Below are 19411 nucleotides of genomic sequence, written 5' to 3'. Positions count from 1 at the left end.
TTTCTGAATGAGTGAAGGAATGAATGTGGAAGAGAGAGCGCTTGTCATTGAATTGCAAATCAGAGGCCTCCAACCGTTGATGAAATTAATGAGAAAGCTTCAGGCTTCACTTCTCAGACCTTTGTTCTCCTAAACAAAGTTCGGGGCTTTGAATGTTCTACTCTGTTAACCACAGAAGCCCAAAGTTCTTCCATAACTAATCTGCACCAGGGGTTCCTGGGCTCTGCTTTCAGGGGCTCTCACAACCCCTCTGCCCTGGAGGCATGAGGACCATGGAGCAGGGCTGCAGCCGCATGGAGGACTTCCCTCTCAACGTGTTCTCGGTCACTCCGTACACACCCAGCACTGCCGACATCCAGGTGTCAGACGACGACAAGGCGGGGGCCACCTTGCTCTTCTCGGGCATCTTCCTGGGACTGGTGGGGGTCACGTTCACCATCATGGGCTGGATCAAATACCAAGGGGTCTCCCACTTCGAATGGACCCAGCTCCTCGGGCCCATCCTGCTGTCGGTGGGGGTGACATTCATCCTGATTGCCGTGTGCAAGTTCAAAATGCTGTCCTGCCAGTGGTGCAAAGAAAGTGAGGAGAGGCTCCCAGATCCGGAGCAGTCGGCGGGAGGACAATCCTTTGTGTTCACTGGTATCAACCAACCCATCACCTTCCATGGCGCCACTGTGGTGCAGTATATCCCTCCTCCATATGGCTCTCAAGAGCCTATGGGGATGAACCCCACCTACCTGCCGCCAGTGGTGAACCCATGTGGCCTCCTACCGACTGGAGCGGTGGCGGCCACCATGCCAAGCCCCCCTCAGTACTACACCATCTACCCTCCGGAGAATGCTGCCTTTGTTGACGACCAGGACTACCCTTCCTTTGTGGACGCTGGAGATGGCAGGTAGGGTGTGTGGAGTGCGGACGATCCCCTCCCAGCTGCGGCAGTCACAATCTATGGTGTGTTCCATTTGTAAGGGAGGTGGTGGGAGATTGCGGATCTCTATGTGGCCTGTTGCCGCGACGGTGGCATCGTTTTCGAGAGTCATGCTGGGGGCTGTAAGGCATCTTGTCCTTTCTGCTTCCATTTCAGGTCCAGCCCTGATGCTGAGCAGCTAGAAGAGACACCGCTGGGAGATGAGGACTCTGCCTGCTTCTCCCCTCCTCCATATGAGGAGATATGCTCCCCTTCTCGCTAGACTGTGAGGCTGAGGGCACAACATTTTAGTTTTGTTGCTGACAGCTGAAGTGTGCTGTGCTGTGACCTTCAGAAATTAGACAGCAGAGCTGTCTAACCAGGAAGTCTTGACAGATACCATTTGGGGAGGGTGGGAGAAGTGGGAGGTTGAATCTCTCTGGTTGGTAAAAATTAGGCAGGGGTGGGGATATGTCCTTCTGATAGAGCTAGAAATCCTCTGGATATGGTTCAGGATTAGGAATTTCACCAGTTTATCCACCACCCATCCCTTTCCCAGTGGGAGCACTGGTGTCTTCATTTGAGCTCTAGCAGCCAAGGGAACCTGAGGAGGGCATGGCAACCCACTCCAGTATACTTGCCTGGAGAATCCCAGGGAGAGAGGAGCCTAGCAGGCTACAGTCCACGGGATCGCAGAGTCAGACACGACTGAGCGACCAAGCACAGTACAGCACAGCCAAGGGAAAACTCACTACTGCTGTGACTTTGGGAGTTCCCACAGTAGTGAGAGTAGGGGTGGGAAGGAAGCAGGGGACAGAAAACAGGCTCACATGGAGATTTTCCAGTGCCTGTTCTCAGCCCCTAAAGGAGATCTGCATGTTTGTAAGAACTTGGTGGCCAGCTGATGCCCCTGGAGGACTCTGGATATCTTAAAGTCTGCAAAAACAAATGAATTAAGTGGGATAAAAGAACGTCTCCCGTTAGAATAGTATTAGATAGCTGGATTAAACATATGAAATAAATAATAATGGGACAATGAAGTCAATAAATCCTTAAGTTATCACTGGGTCACAGCAGTTCTTCAGCAAGGCTGAAGCCCATCAGCCCCAGGACAGGATCTGTGCTGGACCCAGGGGCCAACAGAACACGATCACTTCCCTTCACATAGATGAGATCTGTTAACTCAGAAGAGAGCTCCTGTGTCAACACCTGGAAAACCATGAGTCATAGAAACAATCTTTATGGTTAAGATAAGCTTACCTTCTTTATAAAAAAAAATTCTTTGGTACCCTTAACCTCCAAGAATCTGAACTGACAACTAGAACAGACTCACAGACTTCAGAAGAGACAGATAAAACCATCAGGGCTTAAAAGAAAGTATTTTCCACAGGTTACAGAGGCCAGGCCATGTGAGGAAAGGGAAGCTCATACCAAAGGAAGACGGGACACAGCAATCCTTTAGGGCCTGGGTACTGCGTTTGTATATGGAGTGATTTTTACTAATCTTGATCAGAAATATCTAGTTTTCCTAGGATATGATTAAAATAAGCTTGATATTATTATTGTGATTTGTACTCTTACAAATTTCATCTTAGGGATGAAATCTCTGTGTATGAGGATTCATTTTCATGTTCACTGATAGAAGGTAATTGAAAGATATAATTCATTTTATAGAAACTAGCTTTACACTCAATGCATTCATGAACTACTGGACTCCTGCCTGAGGACCATCAGGTCAGGGAGGAAGTTTGGGGACAGGGACACGGTGGAGCATCACCAGGGCCATCCCCACCGTCACTGCTTACACACCTTCCTCCTTCTCCCTCCTCATCCTCATCCACCGCACAACTTTTATTCCTGGATTTGGGTTCTGGCAAGTGGCAAGGGTAGCTCAAAGGGGGAAGAGGTCTTAGGAAAGGATATCTGAGTGTGGAAGGTGGGAGGATAGGATAGCCAGTTTGTCATGGTGATGCTTGGAGTCTGATATGCAGGGAGCTGGGTGAGGTTTAGTTCCAGGCAGCAGAGTCATTCAACACCATCTGTCCCAAGACAGAAAAAGTGCTAACACAGAGGTAATTTATGTTTTTAAAGATAGAGCATCAGAGCTGATGGCTCAAGGTGGGAGGTGGGGCTCCAAAAAAAGGAATTCAGCACCTATTTGCTGAGCATCTCCTCTGTTTTCCCTTGGACTTCCCTTATAGCTCAGTCAGTAAAGAATCTGCCTGCAATGCAGGAGACCTGCGTTCGATTCCTGGGTGGGGAAAATCACTCCAGTATTCTTGCCTGGAGAATCCCATGGACAGAGGAGCCTGGCAGGCCCCAGTCCATGGGGTCACCAAGAGTCAAACACGACTTAGCGGACGATCTCATCTCATCATCTCCTCTGTGTCAGGACTGAGGCCAGCAAGTGGGGATAAATCACTGAAAAGGCAAACCCACAGAACAGGAGCTGTGGGTTTGCTCTGGTGGAGCCTCTAGTCTAGAGAGGAAGACAGGTACTGATCACTTATCCCTGGTCCCAGAACCATAAGAGAGGGACTTGGACTAGTCAGAAGGGTCATCAGGGCTTCCTTGCAGATGTGAAGTTAGGACCACTGCCCTGTAGAACCCTGGGAGTAGTGTTACGCGGAGAGCCATGCCATCAGACTCCTTGGACTTCTGGGGACTATGCTGGGAGCTAAAGGAACAGTACCTGATCCTAGACAAAGAGGAGGAGGTGGAGCCTGGCAAGACCGTGGAGTGGGGGGATGGTACTGGAGGGCAACTTGCAGGCTGTGTATACCTTTATATTTCACTGCTGCTACAGTCCCCAAACAGAGCTGCCGTCCAACACCCAGGAAATCATATCCACCAACTCTCTGGCTTTGAAACAACCCCACCTTGCTCTCTTTCTGTCTTCATTTCGGGGTTGCAGAATCAACATGATGGCAAGTCCACTGAGTGGCCCCTGTACTCATCCCAGGTCTCTGGCCAGCAAGGACACACTCCTGGCAGAGTTTCAGGTTTATTGTCTGGATATCTGCCTTTACTCATTCTCTCTCAGCATCTTATCAGGGCTGAGTGGAGGATCACGGTTAGGGGTAGTGACTTAGGGTCTGCCTGGTCCGGCTGTGGTGTCCACCCTGAGATTCCTGGTGTGGGATGTGGCCCTGGCTGTAGGTACAGGCTGAAAGGTCTGGTGTCCCAATCAGAACCCATGGGGCCTTGTCAAACATCTTAGCCTATGTCTGCAGAACTACTGGGAAGTCGTTGAAGAGTTTTAATGAGGAGGGGGATGCGATCTGATTCTGAACACTTGCTGGTTAGAGCAAGACCCAGAGGTGTATACAGTGTGATACTGACCTTGCTGGTGAAGTCCAGAGCACCAGGAGACACCCTCTCCTCCACCCTCCGTCTTTGCTGGGGTGCCATGCCTGGGCAGGCTCTTCGATTTACATGTAATTCCAAACAAAGCTTGTCAGTCAAAGGAGACAGGTTTTTAAGAACTAAATATTAACGTCTCTCAGGAGTCAATTTGGGTTGGGGCTTTGGGCTTGACACCGCTGACAGCTGGCGACTTTGATGTGGCAGGAGAGGACCACTGAAGCTGGGAAGTGAGGCTCAGGCACCTAAGGGAAGAAGTTTTCGCAAAGCTCTTAGGCTTCTTTCTCCACTCGGGCTGAGGTCTCTGCTGCAGTCTCATCCACTTCCTCCTGCCGGGCCCTGGGAGGTGAGTGTCTTTTGGAGACTGCCATCAGTTATCCTTTTGTTCCACTGTATCAGGCATGGGTGTAAGTTTCAAATGTGGTTCTGCTCCAAAACAGCTTTGAAAATGCTCACCCCACATTTTAGGGGAGGGGTGGGGTGGGGGTACAGTATAAAAATAAGCTGCTTGTTTGTGATGAGCTGGCCTTGGGTATCTGTCTTCAGTTCCCACTTCTGGGGCTCCTCAGCAGCCGTGTTGAGTGTTAGGTCAGCGGAGTGATGCTAAGCAGAAGCCCCACACCCCGGAGGGGGGCTGGTGTGTCTCACCTCGGAAGCGGGTCACAGCCAGGCGCCTACTGCTCACACCCCTCGGCAGTTACTAAAGTCCTCCTGTCAAGGCCTCCACATAACTGACACTCAGTTCCTACTGAATAATCAATGTGAAATGAATAAATGAACTTTTCAAATAGACAACAAATAGATCAACTTAGCTCCGTTTATCATGAAAAATTTCAAAGAAGTAGAAGAGTAGAGAGACTAGTATGTGAAACCCTCTGTAGCCCTCACCTTCCCTCAACTCATGGCCAATCTTACTTCTTTTATCCCCCCGCCCCCCACCAACTGGATTTTTAAAAAGCAAAACCAAACCATCAAACCATTTCATCCTAAAAAATTTCACTGTGTAGCTTTAAAAGATAAAGGCTCCAAAAAAAATGCAACACTGTTGTTACACCCTCAAAATTTATAATTCCTTAATGTCTTCAAATATTTAGTCAGTATTCAACCTTCTTGATTTTCTCTATTTAATTTTTTTTACTGCTTTGTTTTGTTTGAATCAGTATCCAAATGAGATTGGCTTTTGGCTAAATGGATCCTAAATTTCTGTCTACATTATACTATATTTTGAGAGGCAGAGAGTTGGCATGACATGGTAGCAGAGTCATATTTATTAAATTTTGCTTTCCAAACAAAAATGTTTTTCAAGATTTTTTTCAATTCATATTTCCCTCTCTGTAAGTTCCCTGAAACTCTAGGACTCCACTAGAATTAGAAACTTATTTTTTTCTACTTTTAGCATATCATTAGAGAATTTTTTCCCAAACATCGTCCTAGAAAATAATTTTCATGAAAAGAAAAAGATATTCAAGTGTTGGAGAAGTATCTGTCGCATATAATTTCAAGAGTTTCAATATCAGAAAACTGATACTCATAAGCATCTTTGGCTTAGTTGGTGAAACTTTTTAGGAAAAAAAAAGTTTTTTCCTCCAGAGACCATAAAAACTCCTTTGAAGATTTCAAAAGTGAGAACCAGCATCTCCTCTTTAAGAAATTAAACCTCTCACCCTACACTAAAAAAGTTGTACCATCACCTGCTATAACCGAACTCTCTGAGGCTACTGACTGTGGGCCTCTTACCAATGAGTTCTCAGTTCTCAAATTAAAAACCAATGTATTTTCTGGTCTTACCTACAACTCTTCCTTTGAAGGTTGTGTGTGTGTGTGTGTGTGTGTGTGTGTGTGTGTGTGTGTGTGTGTGTGTGTGTGTGTGAGTGTCTGTTCACCTACACTCTTTTATTATACAATGTGATTTATGGATTTCTTGCCCACTCACTACCTGTAAATCATCAAGATTTTATGTTCCAAGCAGTCAGCAGTTGGTTATAAAATCAACAGAGAGCTGTACTAAATAAACCTTTACTGCATTGCTCTTAAGAATTGATGACAAATCAGAAAGTGAAGACAACTCCATGGGAATGATTCTCACCTGCCTCTGGGATACCACAAAGGTCTCAGATATGGGGATTTTATTTGTCTTGAGCTTTTAGGAAGATTAATAACCAGGTGAACTGGGAAGGAAGTCAGTTTTCTAGGTTCCAGAAGTTTTCTTGTAACAAAGAATTTGTCCTCCAGCACAAAACCTACACATGTGTAAATCATAAGACACAAATATGTATGATAGAGTCTGTGCTTACACACAGGGGGCTGGAAATGAAGCTTATGTGATTTTCCTGCTCTGACCTTTCATTAGTTTAAATGAACACATTTTTTTTTTTTTAAAGGGTATGTGTGTGTATACTCGTCTTTAAATATATAGAATATCTCTTAAAGGAGACATAAGAACTGGTAATAATTATGTCTGTGGCAGAGGATGGGAGACTTCTTTATCACTTTAATTCATGCTAGTTAATATTTTTTTTTACCATGTTCATGTATTTCCTGTTCCTAAAATTATTTTTAGCACACAAGAAGAAAACTAAATGATCTCCATGTACTTTTCTTTTTTGATTGGACGATAATCACTTTACAATATTGTGTTGGTTTCTGCCACACATCAACATGAATCTGCAACAGGTATACATGTCCTCTCCCTCCTGAACCCCCCCCAATCTCCCTCCCTACACCCACCCTTCTAGGTTGTCACAGAGCACTGGGTTGAGCTCCCTGCGTCACCTTGAGGAGGGACACAAATAGCAAATCCCCACTTGCTATTTATATGTGGTAACGTATATGTCTCCATGCTACTCTCTCAATTCATCCCACCCTCTCCTTCCCCTACTGTGTCAAGTCTATTCTCTGTGTCTGCATTTCCACTGCAGAATACACTTTTTTCCTCCACGTACTTTTTTTTTTTTTTTTTTATTAGTTGGAGGCTAATTACTTCACAACATTTCAGTGGGTTTTGTCATACATTGATATGAATCAGCCATAGACCTCCACGTACTTTTAATGTTTTTAATATTTCATGCAGGAGACCTGGGTTCGATCCCTGGGTTTGGAAGGTTCCCCTGGAGAAGGGAAAGGCTACCCACTCCAGTATTCTGGCCTGGAGAATTCCATGGACTGTACGGTCCATGGGGTCGCAGAGTCAGACACGACTGAGTGACTTTCACTTTTCATCTTCTTGAGTCCTTGAGTAAATGATTTTCATTGCCACTGTTGCTTATATATGTAACAAACACACAAGACACATAGAAATAAATGTGGTATATAGATGGACACAATGCAATATAATACAAATAAAACTTCTACACAGATACATACATACAAAGTCTCTGGGAGAAAGAACAGAGTTTTCACTATGTATGTGGAAGAATTTTCACACATATATGTTGTTGCTAAAGTCCTCTGTCCATGGGATAGAACACTGACCAACATCAATGTAACAGCAGCACACAAATAGAGTCAGAAATCTGATTCCATGCGGTACTTTCTTTGATGGTTTGTTTCAACCCCACCTTCTTCACACTGGGAAGAACTGTTCACAGCAGACAGCCATTCACTTACCAAAGAGCCACCACCACAGTCCCTTCAGAAATGAAACAAGGCCCCCTAAGTAAACCAGAAGGAGCCCCCGGGATTACCTTTGCACCCTCCCCCCCTCCCCAAGCGGGTGTGAGAGGGTCTGCAGCAGCTGCCCCTGCCCTCTTCCTTCCTGGAATCTGTCCGGGACTCCTCCTCCAGGGCCCGTGGGGCTGGTCTGATCCCACTTCAGCCAGGAAGGATGCCCTGATCCCTCAACAGACTGAACAGGAGCCCCACAAACACGCTTGGAATTTTTCAGGAGGCAAATAGATTGCACAGGGGAAACAGAAAGCTCTGTCTGCAGAGCACAGAGGACAGGATCAGGCTGGAGTGAGTCTGCGCCTCGTTAGAGTCCTTCAGAGGCCACGGGGCTCACCATCGGGGGTCACCTTTCTGGTCATCGCAGCTGACTTCCGAGCTGACCCTGTGGTCCTTGAAGGCCTGTGGCCGGAGGCATCAGCGTCATTCATTTGGGCGTTTGGCAGACATGTTTCGAAAGCTGAACAAAGTGAGCATGTCACTCCAAAGGAAATAACTGACAGTATTTGTTGCCAATGAGAACTTTCAACCTTTCAAATGAAAATTAGAGTTCCTGAAACCTTCTATTTATCATCATGAACTTGACAATTTCTCTAAAAGTGGATTTTCTTTACAGAACAGTATTGATATTTTAAAAGGTAATTTCTAAAAATTTATATAATGAAATGTTTCAACATTTGAAAGGTCTGTATAACTCAGCGAACTAATATTTTCCACATGACCACTACAGGATATTACAAAATCATTTGTGGGGAAAATGCATTCAGAGTGCAAGACAGACCAATGGATTTTAATGTAACAGTACAAAATGTTCATTGATTCAACTTCAGATTCCACACTGCAACTAGCCTTTCAGAAATTACCACCTAGGTTTTGGTCTAGTATCCAAGAAGAATATATAGAATTATCTGAAAAACTTTTAAAATACTTCTACATATTCCTACTATACATCTGTGTGAGGCCAAATTCTCTTCATAAAACTCAGTCAAAACAACATATGGCAACAGATTCAATGTAGAAGCAGATATAAGATCTGAGAGTCTGACTATTTTCTGTTAAGTAAGATAATAAAAACTTTGCAAAAATGGAAAACAATATCATTTCTCATTTTTTTTTGCTTTAGAAAAATACTCTATTTATACAGAAAAGGTTTATAATAATTGTAATTTTCATTTTTTAATATTTTTGAAGGTCCTGGAGTTGTTTTAATTTTTTTCCTAGCTCTACTGAGGTATAATTGACAAAAAATTGTAAGATATCTAAAGTGTACAATGTGATGATTTGACACATGCAGTATAATTTTTAAATGAATAAATGAATATTTTATCCTTTTTAAATTTTAATTTCTAATAAGGTAAATAGGAAATACTGATAGTCCATAAACAAAAATTCTTTGGGCTCCTGAGTAAATTTCACAGGTATAAAAGGTTTTTAAGGCCCAAAAGGTTGAGAACTGCTGGAATATATTATTGGGGGACCAGGGGGAGGTGGTCAAATGCCCTGTGAAAGACTACAGTTCCCAGCCTCCTTTGCAGCTACGTGTGGCCATATGTAAGTTCTGGCTAACTGGATGTAAGTAGGAGTTTTTGGAAGGGGGTTCCTTGAAGACTGACTAGAAAACAGATAGTTGGGGAATTCATTTCTTGACTTTTTGTTTTTCTTCCTTGAAGACTACAACTTATACATAATCACAGTATCTTCAGCAGTTGTCTTGAACAATGAGATGACCTTGAGGATGGAAGCTACTCCTTACAAAGATGGAATAGAAAGATAGAAGTAGTCTGGGTCCCCGATGACTATGAGGCTGCCTGGTAATTTACTGAAGAGTTCTTTTAAATTAGAGAGAAAGGGACTTCCCTGGAGGTCTAGTAGTTAAGACTTTACCTTCCAGTGCAGGGTGTGTGGGAGCTAAGAGCCACAGGCCTCAGGGCCAAAGAAACTAAGACATAAAACAGAAGCAACATGGTAACAACTTCAATAAAGATTTTTTTTAAAAATTAGAGAGTAATATGGGAATTCCCTGGTGGTCCTATGGTTAAGACTCTTGAACTTCCATTTTAGGGGGCATGAGTTCAATCCCCAGTCAGAGAACTAAGATCCCTCAAGACACATGGTAAATAAATAAATGAGAGAAATAAATTCTGCTGTGTTCTACACAGCAGAATCTAATTCTGCCTTCTTTAAGTGTGAAAAAATGCTAAGACCAGCTACAGAGGAGCCATCTTTATGTGGATGATATAACTATTTCAACGGTATTTCCGTGGGTTTTATTCCCATGTCAACCACTGTCTTAAGGCATGATGCTGAAAAAGCATTTTTCAGGGTTAGTATTGCAGGTACTCAGGGATTCATTCAACTCTTTGAGTGACAAACATTTCGGAAGCCCATCCTATTGGCAGCAGTGAACCAAGGCCTGCATACACGTGCCCCCAGAGCCCTTGTGGTCCATGGAGGAAACTGCTTCACTCCAGGACCTAGCACTGCCCTCAGAGCTCTGCTCCACGTTAGGAAAACAGACTCTTTGGGGTATGGAGAGAAAAGCCTACAGCTTGTCCCCTCATTGGTATTTCCTGGGCGTGACTTAAAGTTCTCTTGAATAAATTTCATCATCACCCACACTCATTGAACCAGAATGGCCCAAATAAACAAAAAGGCTTTCCTCTTCCTTCTCTTTCATTTTGATGGGTTGACATATCTCATGCTGCCGATTAGCCATGTCAGCTGTTGAAGGCTCTCTCACGCTACATTGTTAGCACACTAACTGGCTGGATTTCAAAGCCCAGTTGTAGGAGGGCAACCCACCTTGTGCATGGAACTACCTGTAACTGAAATCCTCTAAGCAAAGGCAACTTTCTGCAGAACTTCAACAGTCTCCTGTTATACTGAGTCTATTACCATTTACACGGGGGCATCATAGGTGGGGGCTGGATGAAAGGGAGACACACAGAAACCTTACTCACAGAGTCCAATAGATTCCAAGCAGGTTCAGCATCTTTGGGATAAACAAATGTCTCCCCAACTCACTGGGCTTGGGACGGATGCAGGCCAGACCTGACCTGCACAGCCTACTGAGGCTTAAACATAATATTGTTGATGAAAAACTGCAAACCCTACAGAGTTCTATTTACTGACTCATGCTCCCCCGACAGAGACAGCACATTTAAGTAAAAGCATAGTGCCTCTGCCACTTAATAAGTAAGCTGGGTAACCTTAGGCATGTGGCTTAACCTTGCTGAGCACAAGAAATAGTCATGTCCAAGCTCTTAAATCAAGTTATTCACTTTAGCAGATGGACTAACATGGGCAAAAATGTACTGACATAGTATAAGAAATGACTTTTCTATTAGTTTTACCCTATCCTTTGCTATCAATTTGGACTAGACTTGTTTTCATATAAATAAAAAACCCAAATAAACTTATTTTTCTCTCACATATAATAAATTCAGAGACAGATAGTAATAATACAAGGCTTATCCCTTGTATTACATCATCAGTGGCCTATTTTTCTGCCTTCTTCATTCAGCACCTGGCTTTCCTCTTCAAAGGCATCTCATGGCCCATGATGGCTACTGAAGCTCCAGTGTTATGTCTATAGTCGAGAATGAAGGAGAAAAAGAAAAGAAAAAAAGGATACACTTCCTATCTGACTTGATTCATTTCAAGAGTTTCTGGAAGTTCCACATCATACTCCTAACTCTTTGACCAGAATTTGGTCTGTGGCCTTACCAAGCTACAAGGACATCTGGGAAATGTAATTTTTAAAAATTACTGTTGTTCACCTGAAACTTTGGTGATTGTTTCAACAATTCAACATGGTTAATCGACTGTATACCAATACAAAATATTTTTGGTGTTAAAAAATTAAAATAAAAAAATACTGTTTTCCATTGCAAAGTGTAAAAAGTAGAACAGATATCGGGTAATCACTATCAGCCTCTTCCATACTTGGTTTTCTCTCTCTCTCTCTCACTCACTTCAGTCAGATTCAAATATCTGCTCAAGAATTTGGAACTTTTCAGAAACTGTTTCTTTTAGATCCCTCTGCTGAACCAAAAATATTAATTCTGAAATGCCAAGTATAAATATAAATGCCAGATGCAAGATTTCAGCCAAAGAAGTTCAACTTGTAAGTTTAGAAGGACAGATGCAGTCATCAGCGGGGAGCATCAATGAGTTACAGAGCATCCAGGATATAAAACAGGCGAGCTTTTTGACTGAACCTCAACTCCATGGATTTGCTTGTGTCACATATCTGTCTCATTCCTCTGGGTTTTTGTGGGATTTTTGGTCTCCCCCTTTGTCCCACTTGAAGGACATTATTTGTTGTGGAAACGATGACATTAAATTCAGATGGCAGGAGCTGGTGATATTGACATATGCAACACAAAGTGTGTTCATTCCAGGAGCTTGTGATTTAGTAAGTTCAAATTGTTCAGAGTTTAACCTGCTTCTTGAGTTTGGAGAGGACGTTGGTAAGGGGAGAGGGTGGGAAGCCAGACACCTTTGGGAGCTGCCATAACTTCTTTGGGGGCATTAGAGCTATATTTAGTGCAATTAAGTTGCTAATTCAGTAAAGACTGCATAGTTCCCTTGTGGACTGGGAGAGCGAAATGCAGCTGCTAACAGTGGTTGATTTATAATCAGGGAATGACCTAGGTACCAGGGGAAATAAGCCAGATTCTTCTGAGGACCTAAATCACTCTCTCAGCCAGGCGATCAAAACAGCATGCTCACCCTGGGCAGAGCACTAGAGTTGGGTAGCCTCCAAAACCAGGCTTGAAAAACTCCCAGTTTTCAGCAGCATTAGACCCCTGCCTCTCCCTTGTCCCTCAGAAGGATGCAGGAAGTGTAAGAGAGCCTTCAAAGGCTCAGAGATCAGCACCCACGCTTTCCTTAACCTCAATCCCAGCCCGAGAGAACACACGATTCAAAAGGCAGAAAAGTGTGTATTTATCCTGTGATCTCTCCCACTAGCGAGTTCAGGTCATTGAAGATCGTGTCTGGGGGCAAGCAGGGCTGAGTGGAAGGGCTAGCAGGTCGTATTGCACACATCTCAAGGGATGCCATTCTTAGCTAGTCTGACTCAGCGGTCCTCATACATGGCTGCATATTAGAGTCTCCTGAGCAGCCTAAAAGTCCCAGGGCCCAGACTGCACCTAGACCAGTTAAATCAGAGGAGGAGCGACCAAGACATCAATAATGTTTACAGTCCCCCAAGGGACTCCGGTGTGCAGCTGAGTTTAAGAATCAATGGTCTGACTCATGCAGACTTTGATGTGAATGCCTCCCCGCGTGGCCCGCAGCTGTGCTGGGGACAACCCGCACAGACATATGTCACAGCCCTGGGTGGGGGTGGAGAAGAAAAGTGCTGGCAGAGAACGGTAGGGAGATGGATATACCTTCTGGAAAGAAAGAACTCAAAAGGAAATCTAGAAACTGGACCTCAAACCAGCAACCTGTGAAACATTAAGGCGCTGTTTGATTTGGGGTCCCTGGATGGCTTCTTGTTGTTTAGTTGTTAAGTCATGTCCAACTCTTCTGCGACTCCATGGACTGTAGCCCGCCAGACTCCTCTGTCCGTGGGATTTTCCAGGCAAGAATACTGGAGCGGGTTGCCATTTCCTTCTTCTCCGGGGATCAAACCCATTTCTCCCGCATTGGCAGGTGAGTTCTTTACCACTAAGCCACCTGGGAAGCCCTCTGAATGGCTTACATAATTGTAAAGTTCACTTCTAATTTGCCCCAGCTCGTGAGCTTCATTTCTTGGATATTTTTCTAAGACATGTATTTTATGTCATTAAAACAAGCAACCCACATTCAAGTGTCACTTCAGAGTTTGCGAAGCACCGTTCCCACACACACCATCCTCGCCCGGCTACACACCTCATCCAGATACTGCCCTGGCTTGTGGGGTCCGAGTGCCTTTCCCTGTCACATCCAGATGCTGTTAGAACCGGCGGGAGGCTTTTTCACGTATCCTTTCTGCTGGGAATATTTCTTTTTGTCTTCTCTGAGTTTTCAATTCCTACAGGTAGACATAGAGGATACAGAGTAAGGGCAAAGTCAGCATTTATGATGTAGCCTCATCCTCACCAACCCTGACCCTCAAGCTGGGGCCTAGCTCACAGGGCCCTGCCAGCCCCTCCCCGAAAAGCTCCGAGTTTGGAACATGGGAATCACTCAGTGATGCCCGTGGAGCGTGTGCACAGGGGATGGAGCAGCAGCAAACCCCTCCTGGGAGGCCACAGGTCAGGACAAAGGCCCTGGGTGCCGAGAGGGAGGCGACGGTCCTGGAGAAGGATGAAGCACGTGCAGTCATTTATTTCTTTTATTGAAGTATAGCTGATACACAGTTGTGTTAGTTTCTGGTGGACAGCAAAATGATTTAGTTACTTACATATATGGGGCTTCCCTGGTGGCTCAGATAGTAAAGAATCTGCCTACAATGCAGGAGACCCGGGTTCGATCCCTGAATCAGGAAGAGTCCCTGGAGAAGGGATTGGCTACCCACGCCAGTGTTCTTGCCTGGAAAATTCCATGGACAGAAGAGCCTGGAGGGGTGCAGTCCATGGGGTCGCAAAAAGTTGGACACGACTGAGCAACTAACACTTTCACTTTTGCATATACACACATGTATATGTATGTATGTATGTATATACACACACATACATAGTCTTTTTCAGATTCTTTTCAATTATAACTTCCTGGGAAATACAGCAGGACCTTGCTGTTTCTCTATTTTATATATAGCAGTATGTATCTGTCAATTTCAAGCTTCTAATGTATCCCTCTCCTGCCCTTTCCCCTGGATAACCAGAGTTTGTTTTCTAGGTCTGTGAGTCTGTTTCTGTTTTGTAAATAAGTTCATTTGTATCATTTTTTTTTCAGATTCCATATATAAGTGATATCATATGATATTTGTCTTTCTCTAACTTCAGTCATTCAGTTCAGTCACTCAGTTGTGTCCGCCTCTTTGCAACCCCACGGACTGCAGCACGCCAGGCTTCCCTGTCCATCACCAACTCCCGGAGTGTGCTCAGACTCATGTCCATCGAGTCGGTGATGCCATCCAACCATCTCATCCTCTGTTGTCCCTTCTCCTCCTGTCTTCAACCTTTTCCGGCATCAGGGTCTTTTCCAAGGAGTCAGTTATTTGCATCAGGTGGCCAAAGTACTGGAGTTTCAGCTTCAGCATTAGTCCTTCCAATGAATATTCAGGACTGATTGATTTCCTTTAGGATTGACTGGTTTGATCTCCTTGTAGTCCAAGGGACTCTCAAGAGTCTTCTCCAACATCACAGTTCAAAAGGATCAAATTTTTGGCGCTCAGCTTTCTTTATAGTCCAACTCACATATCCATACATGACCATAACTTTAACTTACTTAATATGATAATCTCTAGGTCCATCCATGTTGCCACAAATGGCATTATTTCATTCTTTTTTATGTCTAAGTAATATTCCACTGCATATATATATATATATATATATATGTATATATATATATACAGACACACATATACCTCACCTTATTTATTATTCACCTGTTGATGGACATTTAGGTTGCTTCCATGTTTGTCTATTGTAAATAGTGCTTCAAAAAACCTTGGGGTGCATGTATCTTTTCAAATTAGAGTTATTGTCTTTTCTGGATATATGCCCAGAAGTGCAGTTGATGAATCATATGGTAACTCTTTTAGCTTATAAGGAAATTCCATACCGTTCTCCATAGTGGCTGTACCAACTTATATTCCCACCAACAGTGTAGGAAGGTTCCTTTTCTCCCACACCCTCTCCAGCATTTGTTATTTGTAGACTTTTTGATAATGGCCATTCTGATCACTGTGAGGTGATACCTCATTGTAGTTTTGATATACATTTCTCTCATAATTAGCAATGTTGAGCATCTTTTCATGTGCCTTTGGCCATCTGTCTGTATTCTTCGGAGAAATGTCTTTTTAAGTCTGCCCATTTTTTAAGTGGGTTGTTTGGAACATGTGTGGTTAAATCGTTGCAAATTTAGCTGAAGGTTCTTCTGGCCTTGGTTTGCCCTCAGCCTTGTCAAAGGCAATAGTCTACGGGGCCTCCAACCTTGCCCTGATCACATCCTGGTCCGTGGTGGTGCCTCCCACACAGCAGTTGCCAGGCCTCTGGCCTGCAGGCAGCAGAGCACAGTCAAGGGCCAACTTCTGTACCCAAAGGTCTGGCCCCTTCCTGGCTGAATGACTTTGAGTATACCTCCAAAGCTATCCCTGCTCTGTCTCCTCTTATCTGTCCAGGGGGTAGCCTGGGCCTCTCACTGTTGCTGTGAAGCTCAGTACGGGCTTGGAGCCCTGGAAGGAGCTCTGTGAGCGGTTCAGGGGTGTCTGAGCATAGCCCTGGGGCTACGATTTCACCACCTTCACCAGGTGAAAAGTGGCAGACAGAGCTTGGTCACCCTCCAGGTCTCCCTGGAGGGGCCCTGATCTGACGGATGCTCCGTCCAGGCCAAGGTATGAGTTGTGTGGGTCTAGTGAGAGGAAACTCTGCTGGCAGATTACATTCCCTCTAGGGCTGTGGTTCAGTGTTTAAGGACACAGAACAGGAAAGCAGATTCTGGAACCAGAATGGGCTCATCTCTCTCAGTTATTCCCTTGTGACTTTTGTCAAGCTCTTGGCCCTGCTAAGTCTCAGTCTCCACATCCGTGGGCTGGACACAACATTACTGTCCAGGCCATAAGGTCTATTGGGAGAATCAAAGCACATAACACTGGGAACATAACTGGGTCAGTGGCTCAGTCATATCTGACTCTTTGTGACCCCATGGCCTGTAGCCCACCAGGCTCCTCTGTCCATGGAATTTTCCAGGCAAGAATACTGGAACGGGTTGCCACTTCAGCACCTGATAAAAAAGAGTCGATATTGCTGGAAGTCCTGTTACATCCTCCTCCCTGTGGACCAGCACTGGAGAGTCTCTCTGGGCCCCAAGGCAGTTCCCAGCAGCTTCAGGTCTGCTCAATCCCAAGCACCCTCAGAGAGACCCGTTTCGGAGTTGCCATTTCAAAGTATTCCCACCTGATTCCTTATCTCCAAAAAAAAAAAAAAGCTCTTGCTTCCTGAGGCAACAACCACTCAAGAAAATATCCTAACATTTGATCACACTGTCAATGTGCCCCATGAGGTCCCCTCTCTCTTCCTCCCCGCGCGGTCTGTGGGCAGACCACCTCCTGTTGCAGCAGGGCTCTGTACTCCAAGACACTTATGCTATTCAAACACAGACACTTTCTTGGACCTAGAGAGAATCATACTGAGTGAAGTGAGGCAAACAGAGAAAGACAAATACCATATGATATCATTTATATGTGGAATCTAAAAAATAATACAAGTCAACTTATTTACAAAACAGAAACAGACTCACAGACATAGAAAACAAACTGATGGTTACGAAAGGGGAAAGGCTGGAAGGCTGGCGTAGGAGTCTGGGATTAGCAGATACGAACTAATGTATAAAACAGATAAACAAGTTTCCATAGTAGAGCACAGGGAATTATATTCAATACCTGGTAATAACTTACAATGGAAAAGAATATGAAAAAGAAAATAGATTTTGTATATATATATATAAATGAATCACTTTGCTACATACTAGAAACTAACACAGTGTTGTAAATTAACTATATGTCAATTAAAATAATAAAAACCAAAATGGACACTCTCTTCCAAGTGAGTCACCCACACCCTGCCCCCGCCTGGCAGACTGCTGCCTCCAAAACACGGGGCCTGTGAGGGGTGACCTGCACAAATGGGCAACTCCTAGGCCTAATAATATCTCGAGCCCCCTGTGATGAACTACTTTGTATTTATTCATGGCCCCCAGCCCCACCTGTACCAATTTGACATCACTGTTTCCATAGCAAATAATAATTTTCAAATGGAATAAAGCAGGAGCTGAAAGCCCCGCAGTATGCAGCTGCCTGAGACAAACATGCTCCTTAAACAATGGAGGCAGCGGTGTGGTATGGCCGCAAGCCCGTGTATTTATGTTCCTGATGACTTCCATATCTCCTCCCCTGGCTCCCCCACTAACGAGGAATGAGGAAGACTGGTAACTACGAAAACAATACACCACAACCTCATGAATCCTATGGGAGCATATATTTATATACAGAGACATGACTCTCACATTAAAACTTAAGACTTATTAATGCAAAACCCTGCATCCGGAGCATGTGTTACTCCTCAACGTTTCAAAGGAAGTATTTGGACTGAAGTTCTCTACAGAATTCAGAATAGACCCTGGAGTCTCCCTCTCATTCACCGTCTGCAGCCCTCCTTTAGCACTCAGAATAGGTCCTTTCACTGGCTGCCTACATTTTTATGTTTAGGTGTTGAGTATAAGCTCCTAAGGCAGGGGCGCTGCCTTACAACAGAGACTTTGATGTCCCAGAAAATCCAGCACAGAGTCTCACACACAGAAGTAGGTATTTATGTTTCCAGAGGAACAGGATGATGCAATACTGCCCAAGAGGAGTCCATGTTTGACACGTAATATCTGAATCCACTGGAGAGCATTTGTTCTAGGATGTCCAAAAAGCGCATGAACTTGTCCTCACCTTCACATCTCAAAGGGTGGTCCACAGATCAGCAGTGCGATATCATCTGGAGCTCATTAGAAATGTAGAGTCTCGGGCTCCAGCTCAGCCCTCCTGAGGCAGAACCTGCATTTTAACAAAATTTCCAGGTTTTTTATGTGCATATTGAAGGCTGGGAAGCCCTGGTTCATCTACACTACCTTCATGTGGATAATTGAGAGCAGTGTTTGAGTAAGAGAGAGTAGGTGTGTATGTAAGAGAGACAGAGAATTAGAGAGACAGAGAAGCCAATAGTAACATTTTTGGAGTGCTCAGACGGTGTCAGATGTAGGTCCCGCCATTATTCCACTTCACTAACCAGCAAGTTGAGGAGATGGCCTCAAGCAAGTCTTCAGAGAGTGTGCTCGTAAACCATTCTGTTCCATATCCTAGGAGTCTCGGAAATCCTGTGGAGTCCATTACCTCAGTAACACCTAGGAAGAATTCTAACTCACAGAATAGCAGGTAGCAACTTACAGAGTATCTACACGCCAACAGGACTTCAGGCAGCCCATATTCTTTACCCTTTAAGCCACGTTACACAGTAATACATGCTTACTGCTGAACAGTTAGAAAATACAGGTAAATACAAAGAAGAAAGTAATGCCCAATGATAACATAGCTAACATTTTCATAAATATTCTTCCTTATATCGTCCTGGGGCTTCCGTGGTGGCTCAGTTGGTAAAGAACCTGCCTGCAATGCAGGAGACCCAGGTTCGATCCCCAGGTCAGGAAGATCACCTGGAGAAGGAAATGGTAACCCACTCCAGTAGTCTTGCCTGGGAAATTCCATAGACAGAGAACAGAGGAGCCTGGCAGGTTACAATCCATGGGGTCACAAGAGTCAGACATGACTTAGTGACT

At 44.4% G+C, this 19411-nt stretch overlaps 1 protein-coding gene and 1 long non-coding RNA gene across 2 annotated transcripts; one reads left to right on the top strand and one right to left on the bottom strand.

The window, feature by feature from the left end:
- The first annotated feature begins 213 nt into the window (after positions 1 to 213).
- TMEM174 (transmembrane protein 174) lies at positions 214 to 2469 on the top strand. The gene is made up of 2 exons (XM_043887921.1): positions 214 to 898; positions 1088 to 2469. Exons 1-2 carry the CDS (start codon positions 264 to 266, stop codon positions 1191 to 1193), a joined length of 741 nt encoding a protein of 246 aa, XP_043743856.1. The 5' UTR covers positions 214 to 263; the 3' UTR covers positions 1194 to 2469.
- An 11382-nt stretch (positions 2470 to 13851) lies between these two features.
- Positions 13852 to 18994, bottom strand: LOC122683952. Its single transcript, XR_006337875.1, has 3 exons — positions 18865 to 18994; positions 18528 to 18632; positions 13852 to 13961 (listed from the first exon to the last, which is right to left on the bottom strand). It is a non-coding gene; the product is annotated as an uncharacterized LOC122683952 (long non-coding RNA).
- Positions 18995 to 19411: the final 417 nt, after the last annotated feature.

Source organism: Cervus elaphus, chromosome 25, assembly GCF_910594005.1.
Source record: "Cervus elaphus chromosome 25, mCerEla1.1, whole genome shotgun sequence".
Classification (NCBI taxonomy): domain Eukaryota; kingdom Metazoa; phylum Chordata; class Mammalia; order Artiodactyla; family Cervidae; genus Cervus; species Cervus elaphus.
The sequence above is the reverse complement of the archived record's forward strand: the minus strand, read 5'-3'. Positions and strand labels throughout refer to the sequence as shown.

What these genes read in the sequence shown, in the direction of transcription:
- TMEM174 (XM_043887921.1), top strand. Translation starts at nt 264, where the DNA reads ATGAGGACCATGGAGCAGGGCTGCAGCCGCATGGAGGACTTCCCTCTC. An exon ending in GTGGACGCTGGAGATGGCAG is followed by an intron (nt 899 to 1,087) that starts GTAGGGTGTGTG and finishes CTTCCATTTCAG; the next exon opens with GTCCAGCCCTGATGCTGAGC.